The sequence below is a fragment of the Pristiophorus japonicus genome, chromosome 8, assembly GCF_044704955.1.
Source record: "Pristiophorus japonicus isolate sPriJap1 chromosome 8, sPriJap1.hap1, whole genome shotgun sequence".
In the NCBI taxonomy this organism is placed as follows: Eukaryota; Metazoa; Chordata; class Chondrichthyes; family Pristiophoridae; genus Pristiophorus; species Pristiophorus japonicus.
The window spans coordinates 16,450,517-16,472,762 of record NC_091984.1 but is presented as its reverse complement, the minus strand read 5'-3'; the positions used below and the strand labels follow the sequence as shown (position 1 = coordinate 16,472,762).

The window sequence follows — 22,246 nt, the reverse complement described above, 5'->3', positions numbered from 1 at the left end:
GCAGTGAGCTCAGGAGCTCGGATTTTGATGAATCGAGTCCTTGATAAGAGGATCTACTTTGCTGATCCATAAGATTCGGTGTTGTCGAAGTACATGACCATGGAATAAAATAGTTTGACATTGAACTGAAGCGGACCAGCGTTACATTCACTAAAGTAAGTGTTTTTGTCAGAGCTATAAAATTTTTATTTGGTTAGGAATATAAAAACATGTCTTGAAATGGATTATATCTTTAATTGAAATTCATAGGGAATTACACGAAAGTAACAGATTGAACCATATAGCTACAGTACTCCCATTGGTACACTCAGTGGAAAGCCACGGGACTTGGTGTACGAGCTAATCAGCTCTAGGATGGGTAACACAAACGGACTCACATTGCAGGAAGGCTTCTGACTCATGACTGCATGCCTGCTTGGCTCAGTTGGTAACACTGTTGGCTTTGGATCAATGGGTAGTGGGTTCAAAGTTGAGCTTATAATATGGGCTGACACCCGAGTGCTGCGTTGCTGTAGCTGCGGTCCTTTGGCAGAGACTGGGGTCTCATTTGCCTATTCAAAGTGACCTGACCAACCTTTATCCCTTAAACCAGAACTAACCAAACAATAAGGCAGATTAACATCTCATAGCTGTTGGTGGCAGGTTAACTGGTGCAGAATGGCTGCCACATTTGCCATGGGATAGCTATGGAATTGTACAATCCATTGTAGGTCATCTTAATGAAGTGTCTTACTTTTCTCCTGAATTTCAGTCACTTTCTATCCCTGCTACTCATTGGAAGACCCGAAGCCACAATCTAATCTAAATCCATTCTTTGTTTTCTGCTGTGTCCTTCTTCCACAAGACCTCTATACATTTCACTCTGAGTTGGAGAGGCAGGATAGGGGCCTAACAGTAGGCTTCTCCATGACTGCCAGTGGAAGATAAGCTGGTGGTGTGACATGCAGAGTAATATCAGTAGATTGTTTTGTTGGTAGATTTTTTTTTTGTCATTTTCGGGATATGGGCATCGCTGGCTTTTATTGTCCATTTCTATTTGCCCTAGAGAAATTGGTGGTGAGCCTCCTTCTTGAGCTGCTGCTGTTCATGTGGTGAAGGTGCTCCCACAGTGCTGGTGAGACTAATCCAGCAGATAGAAGAACGGTTGCATAGTGGTTATATTATTGGACTAGTAATCCAGAGGCCTGGACTAATGATCCGAAGATACGAGTTCATAATCCCACCATGGCAGCTGGGGAATTTAAATTCCGTTAATTAAATAAATCTGGAATGAAAAGTTAGCATCAGTAATGGTGACCATGAAACTACCGGATTGTCATAAAACCCCATCTGGTTCACTAATGTCCTTTAGGGAAGGAAACTTGCCATCCTCAGCCAGTCTGGCCTATATGTGACCCACAGCAATGTGGTTGACTCTTAACTGCTCTCTGAAATGGCCGAGCAAGGCACACAATTGTATAAGGCAGCTCACCATCACCACCTCAGAGCAATTACAGATGGATAATAAATGCTGGCATTGCCAGGGATGCCCACATCCCAGGAATGAATAAATAAAATAAGATAAGGCTAATCTAGCAACCTAGGGAAGTACTGGGCCAGGGTCAACTGGCAGGATGTCCTAGGACCCCAACCACTTCAAAGAACTCGCTATCCTGTATCTTATTACACTTGTGTAAAAGAGCCAGCACAGGTTGTGATGGACTGAATGGCCTCCTTCAGTGCTATCTTTATGCAGAAACAAGTTTCTACGCAACTCCAGCCCACATTCATTCAATCTTTGTATCAACTCCGGTTTTTGAATCAGATCCAATTAATTTCCTCTCCTTATTTTAGCCAAGCAGACAGCTTGGGGGGGAGCAGGGTGTGAAATTCCTTGTTTAATGAAAAATGGGAGAGGCTCTAGTTTTGCTCCGGAACTAACAGGCTATATTCTCAAAAACTGCACGTTTCAGAGCTACACGTTTCTAAGTGACTAAGGAGAAAAGCAGGCATTGCCCACTTTTACATTATAAGAGGAATTCCATTCCTGAAATTATTAAAATACAAACCTAGAAGGTACTATTGATTGTCCTGGCGGATGAATGCTTCTTGTGTTTGAGATGACATTCCTCGATCTTACTGAGGGGTTATTTTGATGGTGGAATTGTTTTAACACCTTCTTCGTTAAGAAAGTGGACTGAGGAACATCGCAGAAACGTGCTCAGCTTTTGTCTGCTATTGCCACAAACAATCTAAGCTACGTAAACAAATCCAGAAGCTGGAGGAGGAAACGGGTGGAATTGAAGACCGGTTGACTTGTAAGGGTTCTAAGAAATTGCTACAAGCCCCCATCCCCCAGTGTAAAGCCTTAAATAAATTATAATCATAACCCAGCAACATTGCTTGTGGCTCGTCTGAAATGCATTCTTTCTTGTCTTTGTCATCTTCCGTTTCATCTCCGTCTCAACATCCTCAATCCATTTCATCTCAGGCACCCAAAGCAACAGGGCACGTTTTTAAATAACCTGTAGTACTCTTTCTGGATCTGTAGAAAAAATTCATAAAAATAAATGAATTTCACTAGTTATTTAATGTGTGTTTTCAAGACACAAAGTATGTCAGAAATGGAATCTTACAGCATCGGTCCATTGTGCCTGTGCCAGCTCTTTGACAGAACTATCCAATGCTGCGATTCCTGTGCTACATACTTCAAATATTTCAGTGGCTGAAAAGAGCTTTAGTAAGTCCTGACATCATGAAAGATGCTGTGGAAATGCAAGTGCTTCTTGGCCACATGATCTGCATTGCTGCTGGATTACTTCATGCATAATGATTCTTTAAATTGGCTCAGTATCACAGAATCGTGTAGCACAGAAGGAGGCCATTCAACCCATCATGCTAGTGCCAGCTCTTTAAAGGAGCTGTCCAATCAGTCCCACTCCGCCCGATCTTTCCCTTTTAGCCCTGCATTTTTTTTTCCTTTTCAAGTATATATCCAATTCGCTTTTGAAGGTTACCACAGAATCTGATTCCATCACCATTTAAGGCAGTGCATTCCAGATCATAACATACACTGCATTAAAGAAAATTCTCCTCATCTCCCACCTGGTTCTTTTGCAACATAAGGGGCTGGATTTTCTGGTCCTTTGCGCTCCGGGGTGAATCCCGGAGCGGCGTGAAATGGGGCGGCGAGGTCTCCTGCATCCTGCCGCGAGCTTCGGGTCGTGTTTTGTGGCGGCGCTTAGCAGCACCGCTGAGAAGAGCTGTGCCAGGTGTGCAACGCCTCTCGTTGCGACACCGTCCGAGTTTTGACTCGAACCTGATCCGGCCGCCTGGAATCGCGTCTCGCAATGTCCGCCTGGGAAACCAGAGCGGTCCAACGTAGCCGGTGGCAATGAGGAAGGTAAAGTGTTATAAAGGTAAGTGTGAGTGTTTGTCTTTTTAATATTTTGAGCGATTTGTGTTGTGGTGGCATGTTTTGCGAATGTTTTTGTGTTTTTTTTTAAGGTTCCCACCCCCCCCCCCCCCCCCCCCACAAGGCCTCTCTCTGAGCACACATGGCCCACTTTAGTTCACGAATTTCCCATTTTTGCGCCTCGAAAGTTGTGCAATGCTTCCCTTCGCGCTGCGCATCCTGGCGCAGGGCCCAGATGGCAAAAAGTCCTTACTAACTTTCCCGCCCCCCCCCCCCCCCTCCATTTTCTCCCCGAAAACAGAAAAGCCTAAAATCCAGCCCGTTAACTGCTTTATCACCAATGATAATTGTGGCAGAAACAGTAGGGTGATGTCATCGATCATGAACCTCTCAAAGGGAGGGTAGGTCAGAGAATGAGAATTGTGACACCACAATGCTGCAGTCCGACCTCCAATCCACCCCTTCTGTTGACAGCACAGGGGGTCGATGAATTTGCCCTTACGTCATTTAAAATGAGATTGGATAAGTAGACAAATTATGGGGTATAGTTAAAACGAAGGAAAACAGCGAAAAAATACAAGAAGATGTTAATAAACTTGCACAATAGACGTGTTAATGTCAACATAGAACAGTGTGAGCTGGTGCATTTTAGTCGGAAAAATAAAGAGGCCACATACCCCTTGCAAAATAAGGGCCGATATTTACAGGGAGCTGGGAAGAGTGCAGCGGAGGCCGAAAACCACCGAAGTTCCCGGCAAGGTAACCGTAGGACCTCATTATCGTTTTATTGTTCCCTTTCCCGCCCGGCAGCCGAACAAATTGACAGCCTGACCGGAGGGAAAACCAGCAGCAGGTGGTCGCAGCTAGCAGAGAGGGGAGGCCAAAGGCTTCCTTGATGGGAGAACACTTCTCCTCCTCCTCCTCCTCCTGGCCAACAAGGAGTGCTGAATAAAGGCACTTGCCTTGTGGAGCCGGCAGCAGTGAATTTTAAATCAGGCTCCCAATTGCACTGTTGGAGCCCAATTTAAATGTCAATGAAATGTCCTGCCACTCGATGGCCGAGCATACCGGAGCCACGATATCCGCCGTCATAAAAAAGGATATTAAGGGGAACAGATGGGGTAGATAGCGAGAAACTATTTCCGCTGGTTGGGGTGTCTAGGACTAGGGGGCATAGTCTAAAAATTGGAGCCAGACCTAACTGAAGTGAAATTAGGAAACACTTCTAGACACAAAGGGTGGCAGAGGTTCGGAACTTTCTTCCGCAAATAGCAATTGGGGCTAGAACAATTGTTAATTTTTAATCTAAGATTGATAGCTTTTTGTTAACCAAAGGTATTAAGGGATATGGACCAAAGGTGGGTATATGGAGTTAGGTCGCAGATCAGCCATTATCTCATTGAACGGTGGAGCAGGTTCGAGGGGCTGAATGGCCTACTCCTGCTCCAATATTCCTATTATGTTAAACTTGCGTAGAACCTTGGTTAGACTACACTTGCACAGTTCTGGGTCTCCATATTATAAAAAGGATATAGAGGTACCGGAGAAGATGCCAAAAAAGTTTACAAGGATGATACCAGAACGGAGAGTATATAACTATCAAAAAGATTGAACAGGCTGGGGCTTGTTTCTCCAGAAAAGAGAAGGCTGAGGGGTGAACTAATAGAGGTCTTTAAATTTATGAAGGGATATGATAGGGTAGATATAGAGAGATGTTTCCAGTTGTGCAGTGATCAAAACTAGGGGCCATAAATATACAATAGTCACTAATAAGTCCAATAAGGAATTCAGGAGAAAATTCTTTACCCAGAGAGCGATGAGAATGTGGAACTTGCTACCGTAAGGAATAGTTGAGGCATATATGTGTTTAAGGGTGAGCTAGATAAGTACATAGAAACATAGAAAATATGTGCAGGAGTAGGCCATTCGGCCCTTCGAGTCTGCTCCACCATTCAATATGATCATGGCTGATCATGCACTTCAGTACCCCATTCCTGCTTTCTCTCCATACCCCTTGATCCCTTTAGCCGTAAGGGCCCCATCTAACTCCCTTTTGAATATATCGAACGAACTGACCTCAACAATTTTCTGTGGTAGAGAATTCCACATGCTCACAACTCTCGGAGTGAAGAAATTTCTCCTCATCTCGGTCCTAAATGGCTTACCCCTTATCCTTAGACTGTGTCCCCTGATTCTGGACTTCTCAACATCAGGAACATTTTCCTGCATCTAACCTATCCAATCCCATCAGAATTTTTTAATGTTAAAATGAGATCCCCTCTCATTCTTCTAAATTCCATTGAATATAAGCCCAGTCGATCCAGTCTTTCTTCATATGTCAGTCCTGCCATCCTGGAAATCAGCCTGGTAAACTTTCGCTGCACTCCCTCAATAGCAAGAATGTCCTTCCTCAAAACTGTACACAATATTCAAGGTGTGGCCTCACCAAGGCCCTGTACTGCAGTAAGACCTCCCTGCTCCTATACTCAAATCTTCTCGCTGTGAAGGCCAACATGCCATTTGCTTTCTTCACCGCCTGCTGTACCTGCATGGCAACTTTCAATGACTGATGTACCATGACATCCAGGTTTCGTTGCATCTCTCCTTTTACTAATCTGTCACCATTCAGATAATAATCTGCCTTCCTGTTTTTTACCACCAAAGTGGATAACCTCACATTTATCTACATTATATCACATCTGCCATGTATTTGCCCACTCACCTAACCTGTCCAAGTCACCCTGCAGCCTCTTAGCATCCTCCTCACAGCTCACACCGCCACCCAGTTTAGTGTCATCTGCAAACGTGGAGATATTACATTCAATTCCTTTGTCTAAATCATTAATGTATATTGTCGCTGGGGTCCCAGCACTGAAACCTTGTGGTACCCCACTAGTCACTGCCTGCCTTTCTGAAAAGGACCCATTTATTCCTACTCTTTGCTTCCTGTCTGCCAACCAGTTCTCAATCCACGTCAGCACACTACCCCGAATCCCATGTGCTTTAATTTTTCACACTAGTCTCTTATGTGGGACCTCACCATGAAACTTTTGAAAGTCTAAATACACCACATCCACTGGCTCCCCCTTGACCACTCTACTAGTTACATCCTCAAAACATTCTAGAAGATTTGTCAAGCATGATTTCCCTTTCATAAATCCATGCTGACTTGGACCGATCCTGTCACTGCTTTCCAAATGCGCTGCTATTACATCTTTAATAATTGATTTCAATATTTTCCCCAATACCAATGTCAGGCTAACCGGTCTGTAATACCCTGTTTTCTCTCTCCCTCCTTTTTTAAAAAGTGGGGTTACATTCGCTACCCTCCAGTCCATAGGAACTGATCCAGAGTCTATAGAATATCGGAAAATGATCACCGATGCATCCACTAGTTCGAGGGCTACTTCCTTAAGTACCCTGGGATGCAGACTAGCAGGCCCTGGGGATTTATCGGCCTTCAATTCCATCAATTTTCCTAACACAATTTGCTGACTAATAAGGATTTCCTTTAGTTCCTCCTTCTCGCTAGACCCTCGGTCCCCTAGTATTTCTTAGTGAAGACAGAACCAAAGTATTTGTTCAATTGGTCTGCTATTTCTTTGTTCCTCATTATAAATTCACCTGATTCTGACTGTAAGGGACCCACATTTGTCTTTACTAATCTTTTTCTCTTCACATATCTGTAGAAGCTTTTGCAGCCAGTTTTTATGTTCCCTGCAAGCTTCCTCTCATATTCTATTTTCCCCCTTCTAATTAAACCCTTTGTCTTCCTTTGCTAAATTCTAAATTTCTCCCAGTCCTTCGGTTTGTTGCTTTTTCTGGCCAATTTATATGCCTTTTCCTTGGATTTAATACTATTCCTAATTTCCCTTGTTAGCCACGGTTGAGCCACCTTCCCCGTTTTATTTTTATGCCAGACAGGGATGTACAATTGTTGAAGTTCATCCATGCGATTGTCTATCCACCGTTAACCCTTTAAGTCTCATTCGCCAGTCTATCCTAGCCAATTCACATCTCACACCGTCGAAGTTACCTTTCTTTAAGTTTCGGATTCTAGTCTCTGAATTAACTGTGCCACTCTCCATCTTAATGAAGAATTCTACCATATTATGGTCACGCTTCCCCAAAGGGCCTCGCACAACAAGATTGCTAATTAATCCTCTCTCATTACACAACACCCAGTCTAGGATGGCCAGCTCTCTAGTTGGTTACTCGACATATTGGTCTAGAAAATCATCCCTTCTACACTCCAGGAAGTCTTCCTCCACTTTATTGCTACCAATTTGATTAGCCCAATTTATATGTAGATTAAAGTCACCCATGATAACTGCTGTACCTTTATTGCACACATCCCTAATTTCCTGTTTGATGCCATCCCCAACCTCACTATGACTGTTTGGTGGTCTGTACACAATTCACACTAGTGTTTTCTGCCCTTTGGTGTACCGCAGCTCTACCCATACAGATTCCACCTCATCCACGCTAATGTCCTTCCTTACTATTGCGTTAATCGCCTCTTTAACCAGCAACGCTACCCCACCTCCTTTTCCTTTCAGTCTATCTTTACTGAATATTGAATACCCTTAGATGTTGAGTTCCCAGCCTTGGTTACCCTGGAGCCATATCTCCGTAATCCCAATTACATCATATCCGTTAACAGCTATCTGCACAGTTAATTCATCTACCTTATTATGAATGCTCCTCGCATTGAGACACAGAGCCTTCTGGCTTGTTTTTCTAACACTCTTTGTCCTTATAGAATTATGTTCTAACGTCGCCCTTTGTGATTTTTGTCTTTGATTTTTCTGCCCTCCACTTCTACTTTTCTCCTTTATACCTTTTGCTTTTGACCCCATTTTACTTCCCTCTGTCTCCCTTCAAAAGGTTCCCATTCCCATGCCATGTTAGTTTAAACCCTCCCCAACTGCACTAGCAAACACTCCCCCTCGGACATCAGTTCTGGTCCTGCCCAGGTGCAGACTGTCCGGTTTGTACTGGTCTCACCACTCCCAGAACTGGTTCCAATATCCCAGGAATTAGAATCCCTCCCTCTTGCACCATTTCTCAAGCCACGTATTCATCTTAACTATTCCTGCTATTTCTACTCTGACTAGCATGTGGCACTGGTAGCAATCCTGAGATTACTACCTTTTGAGGTCCTATTTATTAATTTAACTCCTAGCTCCCTAAATTCAGCTTGTAGGACCTGATCCCGCTTTTTACCAATAACGTTGGTACCTATATGCACCACGACAGCTGGCTGTTCACCCTCCTCCTCCAGAATGCCTTGCAGCCAATCTGAGACATCCATGACCTTTGCACCAGGGAGGCAACATACCATCCTGGAGTCTCGTTTGCTGCCGCAGAAACGCCTATCTATTCCCCTTGCAATAGAGTCCCCTACCACTATAGCTCTCCCACTCTTTTTCCTGCCCTCCTGTGCAGCAGAGTCACCCATGGTGCCATGAACTTGGCTGCTGCTGCCTTTCACTGATGAGTCATCACCCCCAACAGTACCCAAGGTGGTATATCTGTTTTAGAGGGAGATGACTGCAAGGGACCTCTGCACTACCTTCCTTCCACTGCTCTTCCTGATGGTCACCCTTTCTCTATCTGCCTGTGTAACCTTTACCTGCGGTATGACCAACTCACTAAACGTGCTATTCACGACATCCTCAGCATCATGGATGCTCCAGAGTGAATCCAGGTGCAGCTCCAGTGCCGCAATGTGGTCTAACGTATGCTCATGAGGGAGAAATGCTGAAAGAGTGAGATGGGGTAAGGTGGGAGGAGGCTCGTGGGGAGCATAAATGTCAGCAGTTGAGCCAAACGGCCTGTTTCTGTGCCGATAGCGACATTTGAAGAGCTAGCTCAGGGAGCGGTGCAGTAACTGGAATTGGCTTTTTCTATGCTGTAATTTCCATGGGTAAATGAAGTGTCCTCAATGTTTAAAACTCAACAGGTGATTTTTGAAGTGAAGTGTGAAGTGACCATGTTGACATGAGGAAAATGAGCCACAAAATTGAAAAGAAAATTGATAGAATTGATTAAAGGGGCAGCGTCTAAAAATATTGATTACAGAGTAAGCGTGTCATGTTCTCATATGCTTTGACCTTGCCCCAGTATGGACGATGAAACCTTTTGCCCACCATAATTAGTTATTTCCACATTGCAGCACTAAAGGCAAGCTCAGCTAATGTTGACTCCTAATCAATAAACTTTAAACAACAGCAGAATGTATATTATGTGCCAAAATCCATCAGGAAATCCTTGCTAAATAAGAACCATAATGAGGACAAATGTGATACTAGAAAGGTGATTTCAAATCTATTTACTGTTTAGTTAGATTACCTTTTCTGCCTAAATGATCTTGCCACAAACTATTATCTCAAGGTTAACCTTCAGCAATTAACCGTTAGGGAGAAATAAAACACACATTTAACCAAGTCGATGGAGTAAGGATGTGCTGAGGCAATGTACAGAAAGGTTGAATACAGAAACCTAAGAGAGAAACCACAGTCAAGATCAGAGATGAAGGGGCTAACTAGACTGATGTTGCTTAAAGACAAGCGCCTTCGAGCTTAGTAATGAATGCATTCATTCTGAAACTGCTATTTTAGCAAGGGCGCTTTTGTTCATACTTTCTTTTGCAGCTATTTAACAAAGTCATTAAATCCTTTGTGCAAGGGCGCTAACACATTTTGTGCCGCTGACATACATTGCCATTGCAAGGCCGAGGGCCCAAATGTAACTTGCTTTTTCCTAGTTTGGGAGCAGAATATTCCAACAATGAACCTCACAGATAGATAAGCAGCAGAACTTTTCTTGTTAATACTTCTGAGTATGCCAAAGCCCAAGCTATCTCTCAGTCTCAAAATTCTTAAGGCAATAATGCTAACGCGTTTATTTTCTACAAATAACAATGTAATTAGAAAGCTATTTACGTGCAATTATCTTGCTGGTCATTGGAATATAAAGTAATGCGGCAGCACACAATAAAGTTGTTGCTATGGCGCTGTTCGCATTGCTAATTATATAGTTAATTAACAGTATTAGAGCTATTGAAGTTTGAGGCAGGATCTGTAATACAGTGCTTTGGGATAGATTTTGATTTTAGGTGTTAGAATAAAACGGGTAATATCGGATCAGCTACATCTCTCCTGATTTTCATTGCCATTAGCCCGACCGATCTCCGAATGGAAGAAGGTAGGTTTGTGGAGGCGAGGGTGGAGGACACCCAGAGGAGCAGTGGCCCAGGCTTGCTTTGTGAAGGATGGAAGAGCACGGGGCGCAGAGGGTTAAATTATGAGGTCAGGCTGCATAAACTTGTCTTGTAATCCCTTGAGTATAGACGATTGAGGGGGGGATCTGATTGAGGTCTTTGAAATGTTAAAAGGATTCGATGGGGTAAATACAGAGAAACTATTTCCTCTGGTGGGGGCAATCAAGGAGACAAAATCTTAACAGATCGTTCGGGAGCAAAATCAGGGAGCACTTCTTCACATTAACTTCTGGAATCCACCAAAAAAGGCTGTGAATTTTGGGACAATTGGAGCTTTCAATTGGTAGATTTTGTGAGGTTAAGGGCATTAAGGGATATGGAGCAATGACAGATAAATGGATTTAGGTACACATCAGCCATGATTTAATGGAATGGTGAAGCAGATTCAAGAGACTGAACGGCCTACTCCTGTTCCTGTGTTCCTCCTGACCCCCCCCAAATTCGGCAATACTCCTCTTGATACTGGGTGGAGCATGCAACATGCTCACATAGAACCTATACTCGCTGGAGTTTAGAAGAATGAGAGGTGATCACATTGAAATATATAGGATTCTGAGGGAGGTTGACAGAGTAGATGCTGAGAGGTTGTTCCCCCTGGCTGGAGAATCTAGAAATAGGGGGCACAGTCTCAGGATAAGGGGTGGGCCATTTAAAAATGATATGAGGAGGAATTTCTTCACTCATAGAGAATTCCAAAGATTTAGAACCCTATCACAAAGGGCTGTGGATGCTGAGTCATTGAGTATATTTCAAGGCTGAGATAGATAGATTTTTGGACTCTAGGGGAATCAGGGGATATGAGGATTGGGCGGGAAAGTGGAGTTACGATCGATGATCAGCCATGATCGTATTGAATGGCGGAGCAGGCTCGAAGGGCCATATGGCCTATTGCTGCTCCTAATTCTTACATTCTGATGACCCCGATTTGCATATTTAAAGGGGCCTAGTGCCTGACTCAGGTGGGCGTTCTGGCCGTCCAGTGTTAGCCCCGGGGGAAGATTGCGGGGGGCACAGCAACAGTGGGAACGAGGCAGTGATTCATTCCCCAACATTTTGGTGGTGCCATTAATGTCAGGTGGGAGGCTTCAAAATCATCCACATTGCTTGATGAGTCATGTTAACCATGGTATTTTTTTTTAAACTAAAACAAAGTGAACAATAAGCTTTAATTTTATCTTCTACATAAATATCTTGTTGCAATGAGTCACAAGGTTGCATCTAACTCATTGAAATTAAAGGGCAGTAAATCTTGCAAGTTGTGAACTAGGCAAAATATACTTCCCATTTTGTGCTCCCATTGTGCAAAGCTCTGGACTGGTAACAGTACTGCATAAAATTTACCACTAAACTTCCTCTGGTACCACACTGGTTAATGTGCCTGCATATAGTTCCTTTGTGCCTTCTAATAAAGCAGTTATTAACTGGTGTAGTTTGACTTGCCTCTGGGTCAAAAGCTTGCGGGTTCAAGACCCACTACAGACTCTTTAGCGCATAATTCAGGCTGACACTCCAGTGCAGTACTGAGGTAGTGCTGCATTGTCAGAGGTGCTGTCTTTTGGATCGGGTGGATGTGTCACTATTTTGAAGAAGAGCAGGGGAGTTATCCCTGGTGCCCTGGCTAATATTTATCCCTCAACAAACATCTGAAACAGATAACCTGGTCTTTTATTTTGTTGCTGTTTGTGGGAGCTTGCTGTGTACAAATTGGCTGCCATGCTACCCTACGTTACAGCAGTGACTACACTTCAAAAAGTACTTAATTGGCTGTAAAACGCTTTGGGATGTCTTAAAGTTGTGAAAGGCGCTATAGAAACATTAGTTTTTCTTTGTCTTTCTTTTGGCTTGCGTTGACAACGGTGTTAAAATTGTATTGATCCCCACCCTGCTGCCCCGGAGAAGATTCACCCCCTTCCACCTTTCTGGATGGACTTCAATCAGTTACTACCTTCTTGCTAGGTAACACTTACTTTTTTTGACAAGACGCAGAGAAATATAAAGATGAACATCCCTTGGAATGTGTTGGAGATGGTGAAAAGATACGCCGTCACCATGGATCCCTTGATAATGTGCAAAACCCCGAGGGTCCAGGTAGCACCGAGGAGGAACAGTAACGCCATAGCACCGCGAGCACATGACCTAGAAAACACAATGAGAGCTCATTACCCACAGCTTATCCATCCACAGCATAGAGCGAGACAAGCTAGATAATTATCATGAGCATTAGGTTAAAGATTCAACCGCAGCTGAGGATCAAACCCACGCACTTCGGTTTTAGCAGACTGAAGCCTTACCATCTGCCCTCTCAGGTGAATGTAAAAGATCCCGTGCCATTCTTTAGAAGAGGAACAGTGGAGTGCTCCCCGCTGTTCTGGCCAACAATTATCCCTCAAACAACATCACTAAAATAGATATCATTATCACATTGCTGTTTGTGGGACCTTGCTGTGTGCAAATTGGCTGCCGTGATTCCTATATTACAACTGTGACTACACTTCAAGTATTCCATTGGCTGCAAACCAAGCTTAGGAAACGCCTGCTAGGCCCAGCCAAGATGTTAATTGACTTACCCGAATGCAGAGCCGAGAGGAGAATGAGTGCTCCTCCGACCTTACATTAAAGGAACCGATCACCTCAAACCACCTAATCCACTGTGTTCCTGAGTCATCCTCTCCATTACACCTTGGCCACGCTATCTACTGTGCTACTGAGGCAAGCTGTCCATTATAAAATGGAGTCACCCTCTCCATTACACCTTGGGTCACGCTATGTACTGCGCTACTGAGATACAACCATTACAACCATTGTCTGGGCTCAGGCCTGAATAATATCTACTTGTACAATGTATCAGAGGTCTGTCAGTACCTGAGAAATTGAATCTTAGTGAGTGTCGGCGAGAGGAGGGAGAAAATAACTGTTTCAGCAGCAGCAAACAATAGTAAGGAAAGGCCTAGGAAGAGGAGAAGTAGTGTGGACCCGAGTTCAATCCTTTCTCCAGCAGTCTGCATACTAAGGAGATGGTTTTAGCTGAATTATATTGTTGTCACTTTCAGAACAGGGGCTATTCATCACAGGGGACTAACAAGCTTTCACTGTTCGCAGGTTTGTGGCGCTATGTCCTCACTTGTTACTTTTGGTGGCCAGCTGATCGCTGGGTGTATCTTACTTAGCGCAAAGGAGTAATTGGGAGCAGAGGCTGCTCTTGCAGCTATTGCTGGTACTACATTTTCAGACATAAATTTCTATTCTGGGACATCTGAGGAACTGTCATTATTTTTCCAGTGAGAATTAGAAAGTGCTTAAATTATACGACAAGAATCATCACAACGTGGGTTTGGATGAAGCAGGTCCTGCAGCCTGTTGGTTCTCATCCTCCCAGAATACCAACCCTACCCTCTTCACCTCTAAGCCACTGGCCGTTTCTTCAAGAGGTTCAATGGCCTATTCCCAACCTTTGAATAGCACAAGCTACCAGGAACGCAGTGCCCTGTCAGTTGTACTGTCGGGTCTCTCTATCCCTTGAACCATAAAGCTACCTTGTTGCTTGTGATATTGAGTCTCTCTATCCCTGTCCTTTGTGCCCTGTCCTTTGTGCTACGGAGCCACCCATTGTGCCATGGATCCATGGATCCATCCTATCCATTGCACCATGAAGCTGCACTGTTCATTACATCTTGAACCACATTGTCCATTGTGCTATGGAGCAATCCTCTTCATGTGCGTTAGGCTACAGATTCACAAGATTACTGAGGCACCCAGTCCATTGCACATTGAGACCAACCTATTTATTACCATTGAACCACCCTATCCATTCTACTACTGAGTCAGCCTATCAGTTACACCTTGAAACACCCTAGCAATGACACCTTGGATCATCCTAACCATTAGTCCTTAGGTCACGCTATCTATTGCACTACTGAGTCACCTGGTACATTACACTTGAATTAACTGATCTATTGCATTATGGAGCTGCTTTATCCATTGCACCCTGGGACACTCCTATCATTTGCACCCTGAGACTCCCCTATCCATTGCACCCTGGGACTCCCCTATCCATTGCACCCTGGGACTCCCCTATCCATTGCACCCTGGGACTCCCCTATCCATTGCACCCTGGAACTCCCCTATCCATTGCACCCTGGGACTCCCCTATCCATTGCACCCTGGGACTCCCCTATCCATTGCACCCTGGGACTCCCCTATCCATTGCACCCTGGGACTTCCCTGTCCATTGCACCCTGGGACTCCCCTATCCATTGCACCCTGGGACTTCCCTGTCCATTGCACCATGTGACTATTGTATCCATTGCACCATGTGATTACCCTATCCATTGCATCCTGGGACTACCCATTCCATTGCACCATGGGACTATTGTATCCATTGCACCATGGGACTACCCTATCCATTGCACCCTGGGGCTACCCATTCCATTGCACCATGGGACTCTCCTATCCCTTGCATCATGGGGCTATCATATCCATTGCATCATAGGGCCAGTTCAATATCTATCTTAATAATATACTGCCCATACTGATAACATGAGTATATTCAGATCAGTTAAGAAGTTTCAATATTTCATAATAAAAATAAATGTAGCGGGGGCATAGTAGGGAAGAAGTTTGTTACAATAAGAAAACCCCTTAAGCTTGATTATGAGCAAAATGTCATAATATTTAGAACTGAGCTTCAATTGTATGATTACTGGTTTCAAACTTACCTTATATTTTCATAGCAGCTCACTTCTGGTTTTAACATGGAAGTGTGCCGGAATACTTTGTAAATAATGACTCCAAACGCCAGCAGATTAACCTGTAAAGTAAGCATGGACATGGTAAGACAAACCGGAGAGAGAGTCAGACAAACAGACACTGAGAGGCAGAGATTGTGAGATAGGGAGTGAGATAGACAGGGATAAAGACAGAGAGAAACAAAGAAATACTAGGGGAAGAGACAGAGTTAGACAATTGACAGAGAGCGTCAGAGGGAGAGACACACAGTAATTGAGAGAGAGACAGGGAGTAAGATAGACAACGAGACAGAGATAGAGAGAGAGAGGGAGAGAGACAGCGAGAGAGACTAGAAGGCAGAGATCTAGACAGAGAGCAAGGTAGACAAAGGGAGAGAGACAGAGAGATGACGTAAGATAGAATGAGTAAGACAGAGTTACAGTGAGAGACGGAGCAAAATAACGAGACAAAATGAGGCAGAGATAGAGCGAAAGACAAAAATAGGTGGAGATAGAGAGAGAGGGGGAGTGAGATACAAAGGATGAATGAAGTACAGATAGAGAGATATGGGAGAGAGACAGAGAGAGATAGAGAGACAGGAGGAGGGAGATTTTAAAAGCTGTAAAAATGTCACTGGAGGAAATGACAATGAGGGCGATCCATTGCTTTGGTCACTATTCTGGACTAGTTGGCCCAGTGCGGAGATTCCTGCAATGGCAGCACACACTGAGGTTTTGGCTGCAGTCAGTGTTCTCAACATGACTTTCCCAATTTGTGCTGCCAGCATGTAAAAGTCGGCTATGTAAGAATATACAGACCCTTTCTTAATTTGGGGTATATATTAAAAATGCTCTGCCAAGGAAAAGTTAAAGTTTTTCAAAATGACAGAGGCTAGCAGGTATTTGTAAACTTGTAAACAGAGCTGTTTGAAGCTTCTAAACTGCTTTGTGAGTTCAAAGGCAGTGTTCCAGATGGCCCAGACTGGACAATGGCTGTGACTGCATAGACAACAGGGGATAAACAAACCTCTTTTTATTTCAAGAAAATCTCTAGACATCATGACTACAATGAAAAAGCCAAGATTGTAAAAGCACGACGCTTATGTTTACAGGGATAAGGTCAAACCTGGGAAGTTCTGAAGGAAGCAAGGTAACACATAAAGTTTGACCACATGGCTTATTGCCCACTTCTGCAAACTCCTTATGTGTGATTGGACAATGTGAGCTTTGATAACGGCAGCGAATGCAGGATGGGTTATGTGTGGAAATTTCACAACCCATAAAATTGAAATCGAACATTAAAACTAAGCGTTGCATAATCCTGTATTATTGATTTACTGAGAAAGGCAAGAAAACCTGTATAAAAGATAGTGGTTGAAATATAATGTTACTGCAGTTGGAGGGAGTGGCCTGAGAATGAACATCTCGTCTATTAAAAACTGCTGCAGTCAAGGAAGAAGGACCTACAATCAATGCTGGACTGATCATCTGCGGGTGGTTGTATGTATGATTTCTTGTAACATTATTGGTGTATTGCTTGAATAGTGGTTAGCGGGTTGAATCTGTCTTTGTCAATAAAAGGTTAAAGGCAGAACTTGTGTGTCTTGTGTAATTTCTCATAAATTTCAAGTCCGAACTTTATAACCTGCTGGGTGGAGCGAGAGATAATTTACGCACATCCTACAGCCGAGAGTGCTAATCCAGTGTATAAATGGGATTCTCCTATCCCTTGTACCATGGGTTCCCCCCTATCCATTACACCATGGGACTACCCTATACATTGCACCATGGGACTACCCTATACATTGACCACAGGACTCCCCTATCTATTGCATCATCTGACTCCCCTATCCATGACACCATGGGACTATCCTATCCATTGCACCATGGGACTATCCTATCCATTGCACCATGGGACTCCCCTATCCATTGCACCATGGGACTATCCTATCCATTGCATCATGGGACTCCACTATCCATTGCACCATGGGACTCCCCTATCCATTGCAACATTTACGGTACAGTTGTACAGAGCAGCAGAGCAATTCCTCCTCGCCCCTCCGCCACCAGCCACAATATCGGATATTTCGCCAACTCATGCTTGGATGGTAAATAATCGCCCGGACGCAGGGCAGAGTGGAAAACAGGGCGAGGAGGAATCAGCCCGTAACGGAGATTGCCTTGGTGAATTACTAGTCTTGTCAATAGATGTAAATGTGGGAACTGGAATAACACTTAGCTCGCCCTCAGTGTGTGTGAGTGAGTGTGAGTGTGAGTGTGTGAGTGTGGTGGGGGGCGGGGATGGGGTACAGAACAATTAATATATTTGTAGATGGAAAGTCACAGGGCATGCTGTGCATCAAGAGTTCTACAACACTACCTTGAAATAGATGCTTCATTAGTTGCCAGGTGGGCTCAATTAAAAGCTAAGCGTGTGTGTTGTGCAATTCTGGTACATTGTATGAAATATTAGGTAAATATTGAAATAATTAAGCTCTGTAATTGATCAAAATAAATGGTGCCACTTATAACTTGGGTTGAAACAGTAAAGAAGCCAGGTGTTTTCAAATTAACAAGCAACATCCATAAAACAAGAAGTATTTAATGGGTCAGAACTCTCGGCAATGCACAGGTGTAATAATGACAGCCTTGAGTCTACATATCATCTTATCACATCGCTCGCAAAAGTTCTCAAAGCGCAGTGAATTACTTGAAAGTCGGTGATTGTGGCAGCCATTTTGGGGACAGCAAGATCCCACAAGCCCAAAGCCAGACAGAAGTGAAAGGCTGATCAGAAAAATTGAAGTCAGCCCTGCAAACAGGGACAGTGTGACACATTTTTATTGGTTCTCTTGTTCTTGAGGAGGGATCTGAAATTAATTGGATTAAGGTGAGATTTGATTACGGGTTGAAATCCAACCTCTTTGCGCCCGCTTGCTAAAAAAATGTGCGATTTAGGAGGCCAACCTCTCACACTCAAACAGTGTTGGAAACACATCCAATGCCATATTTGTTTAGGCACTGTACTGGCATCTCTGGGGCCACCTAAAATGGGTTTTAGGCCCCTCAGATATGCTAATAAAAGGGCTAATGCCTGTTTTATTAATAATAACAACTGTTATTTATATAGCGTCTTTAACGTAGTAAAACGTCCCAAGACCCTTCACAGCAGTGTTACAAGACGAAACAGATAAATTTGACACCGAGCCACAAAAGATTAAATTAAGGCAGATGACCAAAAGCTTGGTTAAAGAGGTAGGTTTTAAGGAGCGCCTTAAAGGAGAAAAGAGAGGTAGAGAGGCAGAGAGGTTTAGGGAGGGAGTTCCAGAGCTTAGGGCCCAAACAGCTGAAGGCACGGCCACTGATGATTGAGCAGTTATAATGAGGGGTGTTCAAGAATTTGAGGAGCGCAGACTCTTGTGGGGTTGCAAGGCTGAAAAAGATTGCCGAGATAGGGAGAGGCGAGGCCATGGAGTGATTTGGAAACAAGGATGAGAATTTTGAAATTGAGACATTGTTTAACCAGGAGTCAATGTAGGTCAGAAAGCACAGGGGTGATGGGTGATTGTGACTTGGTGCGAGTTAGTACACGGGCTGCTGAGTTTTAGATGACCTCAAGTTTATGTAGTGTAGGCCAGCCAGGAATAGTCAAGTTTAGAGGTAACACAGACATGAATAAGGGTTTCAGCAGCAGAAGAACTGAGGCAGGGACGGAGGCGGGCAATGTTATGCAGGTGGAAAAAGGCGGTTTTAGTTATGCCGTGGATATGTGGCTAGAAGTTCATTTCAGGGTCAAACCTAGGTTGATGTTCACACTCAGATTGATGCTAGGGAGAGGGATGGAGTCAGTGGTTAGGGAACGCAGTTTGTGGTGGGGACCAAAGATAATGGCCTCGGACTTCCCAATATTTAATTGAAGAAAATTTCTGTTTTAGGACCCAAACAGGTGATCGGTTTGCCCTGTTTGTGGCAATCATCAGGCCTGCTGCTTTCCAGAATACCTGGTGTACATGTGGCCTAACCAGTGGTGCTAAAGGGTCCGCTGGAGGTCACCAGCAAAATGGTACCTTTGCTTACCTTAATATGGAGCTAGCAGAAGCAGGAATGCTCCTCCTGGCTCCACATTAGAACTGTAGGCTTCTGCCGGTCACTGTTCACCCCCTTTCCCGATACCCTTCTCCCCATTCAGACACACCTAAGGCCCTCAGTCAGCATCCCAGCCGACTGATCCTGTTACACACCGCAACCGGAGAGCTTTATCCGGTGTCGTGGTCTCTACCAATGAGACCTCATAGACATTTTGTCATGGCCTCGCTGCCAGCCTTGTTGGCGTGTGCTGCACACAGATTGCACCCCTTATTTGGGCGGGATCCGATTTCTAAGCCGACACCTTTTACTCTTTATGCTCACACACTCTGTTTGTAAACTAAAACAGCTTAACGATTTTCATCTGGCCTTGTCTCACGAAAGCACTTCAGTCTGCTTCATCCTATGGGCACTCTCCTGAACATAAGCTGCTCAGACCACTTATAGGAATGACTGAGAAAATATCTAAGGCATACCCAAAATTTGTAATGGATTTTATGCAGAGGGACATTGAATAAAAGAAAGAAAGAATTTGCATTCATATAATGCCTTTAATGACCTTATGACCTCCCGAAGCGCTTTACAGCTAATGAAGTACTTTTTGAAGTGTAGTCACTGTTACAATGTAAGAAACATGGCAGGCAAATGAGCAAACAGCAAGGTCCCACAAACATGATGTGTTAATGACCAGATAAACTGTTTTGGTGCTATTGGTTGAGAGATAAATTTTGACAAAGACACTAGGGAGAACTCCTCTTGCTCTTCTTTGAAATATTACCATAGAATCTTTTATGTCCACCTGAGAAGGCAGACAGGGCCTTGGTTTAACGTCATATCCAAAAACTCGGGATATAAAAGCAAGTAAGTGCTGTAAAATTTGTACAGAATATTATTTAGGCTCCAGTTGGGATATTGTGTGGAATTCTAGGCCCCTCATTATAGAAAAGATATTCCAGCCATGGAAAGTCTACAGTGGAGCTTCATTAGAATGATACCAGGAATGAGGGGGCATTGTCATGAGAAACTGTTTATAAAAGTGGAAGTCCTATTCACTGGAACAGAGGTGAAAGGGGATTTAATAGAGATTTTCAAAATGATTATATATATTGAGAGTGGAAGGTGACTTGCCCTCATTGGCAAATCCGCAATCAGGAGGCTTGCACCAGGAACTTCCTCATTGTATCTCCTTCTCTCCTGCTGTAAAATCGACGGAATTTCGGCGGAGTGGGAAAAGCCATGAGGAAATTCACCCTCACAGACTTGGGATTGTCATGGGGAAGTGAGGAGAAATGTTTTCACACCGAGGGGTTATTAGGATTAGATAGTATATACGGCACAGAAACAGGCCATTCGGCCCAACCAGTCCATGCCTGCAAGATATTATTTAAATGGAGAAAGATTGCAAAGTGCTGCAGTACAGCGGGATCTAAGGGTACTTGTGCATGAAACATAAAAGGATAGTATGCAGGTACAGCAAGTGATCAGGAAGGCCAATGGAACCTTGGCCTTTATTGTAAAGGGGGATGGAGTATAAAAATCAGGGAAGTCTTACTACAGTTATACAAGGTATTGGTGAGGCCACACCTGGAATACTGCGTACAGTTTTGGTTTCCATATTTACGAAAGGATATACTTGCTTTGGAGGCAGTTCAGAGATGGTTCACTAGGTTGATTCCTGAGATAAGGGGGTTGACCTATGAGGAAAGGTTGAGTAGGTTGGGCCTCTATTCATTGGAATTCAGAAGATTGAGAGGTGATCTTATCGAAATGTATAAGATTATGAGGGGGCTTGACAAGTTGGATGCAGAGAGAATGAATCCACTGATGGGGGAGACTAGAACTAGAGGGCATGATCTTAGAAAAAGGGGCTGCCCATTTAGAACTGAGATGAGGAGAAATTTATTTTCTCAGAAGGTTGTAAATCTATGGAATTCGCTGCCTCAGAGAGCTATGGAAGCTGGGACATTGAATACATTTAAGACAGAGATAGACAGTTTCTTAACTGATAAGGGAATAAGGGGTTATGGGGAGCAGGCGGGGAAGTGGACCTGAGTCCATGATCGGATCAGCTAAAATCGTATTGAATGGCAGAACAGGCTCGAGGGGCTGTATGGCCTATTCCTGCTCCTAGCGCATATGGACTGTAGTTTCCCCAGGAGTTGCTCCTTTTTTTTGGAGCAACTTGATTTTTCTGGACTATCTTTTTAGTTGCAATTCTGGCCATTTAATTTGCGCCAGTGTAAGTGAGTTAGTTAGGGTTTTTTTGGGTTCAGTTTTTCTTTTCAAAAGAGGGTATTCCTAGCCACTTACCCCTGTTTTAGGCGTTTGGCCAGCAAATAGTTGCTCCAAACTAACTTAGGCCAGCGTATGATGCCACTTCTATCGTAGAGAAAAACCTTACCTAGATTTAAGGAATCGCCGCAAGTAACTACATTTAAAGCACCACCCAGCACCAAACAAAGCACAAAAAGTAATAAGCAATTAATTAACAATAAAAAATAGAAGGAACCCAGCACCTAAAGCACCAAGAGCAAAGTAATAAGCAATCAATCAATCAATAACAAATAAAAAGTAGAAATCCTACCAAAACATGGCCTGGGAAGGCAGTGGGCCACCGATGAGGGAGACCACTCGGTCAGGGCTGGGGGGTTGGAGAGGAGGTGGGGGGGAGAGCCGGGGCGAGAGGAGGGGAGAGAGGAGGGGGGGAGAGGAGGGGGGGAGATGGAAGTACCCTCTTGATCAAATGGTACAAATCCT

General features: G+C 43.9%; 1 protein-coding gene across 1 annotated transcript in view; it reads right to left on the bottom strand.

Moving 5' to 3' along the window:
- Positions 1–214: 214 nt before the first annotated feature.
- adgrl4 (adhesion G protein-coupled receptor L4) overlaps positions 215–22,246 on the bottom strand; it is a 159,301-nt gene continuing 137,269 nt past the window's right edge. The window contains exons 13-15 of the mRNA XM_070886523.1: positions 15,395–15,486; positions 12,647–12,815; positions 215–2,524 (exon numbers count right to left, since the gene is read on the bottom strand). Coding sequence (XP_070742624.1) covers positions 2,462–2,524; positions 12,647–12,815; positions 15,395–15,486 — 324 coding nt within the window. The 3' untranslated portion in view covers positions 215–2,461. The remainder of the gene's footprint in view (positions 2,525–12,646; positions 12,816–15,394; positions 15,487–22,246) is intronic.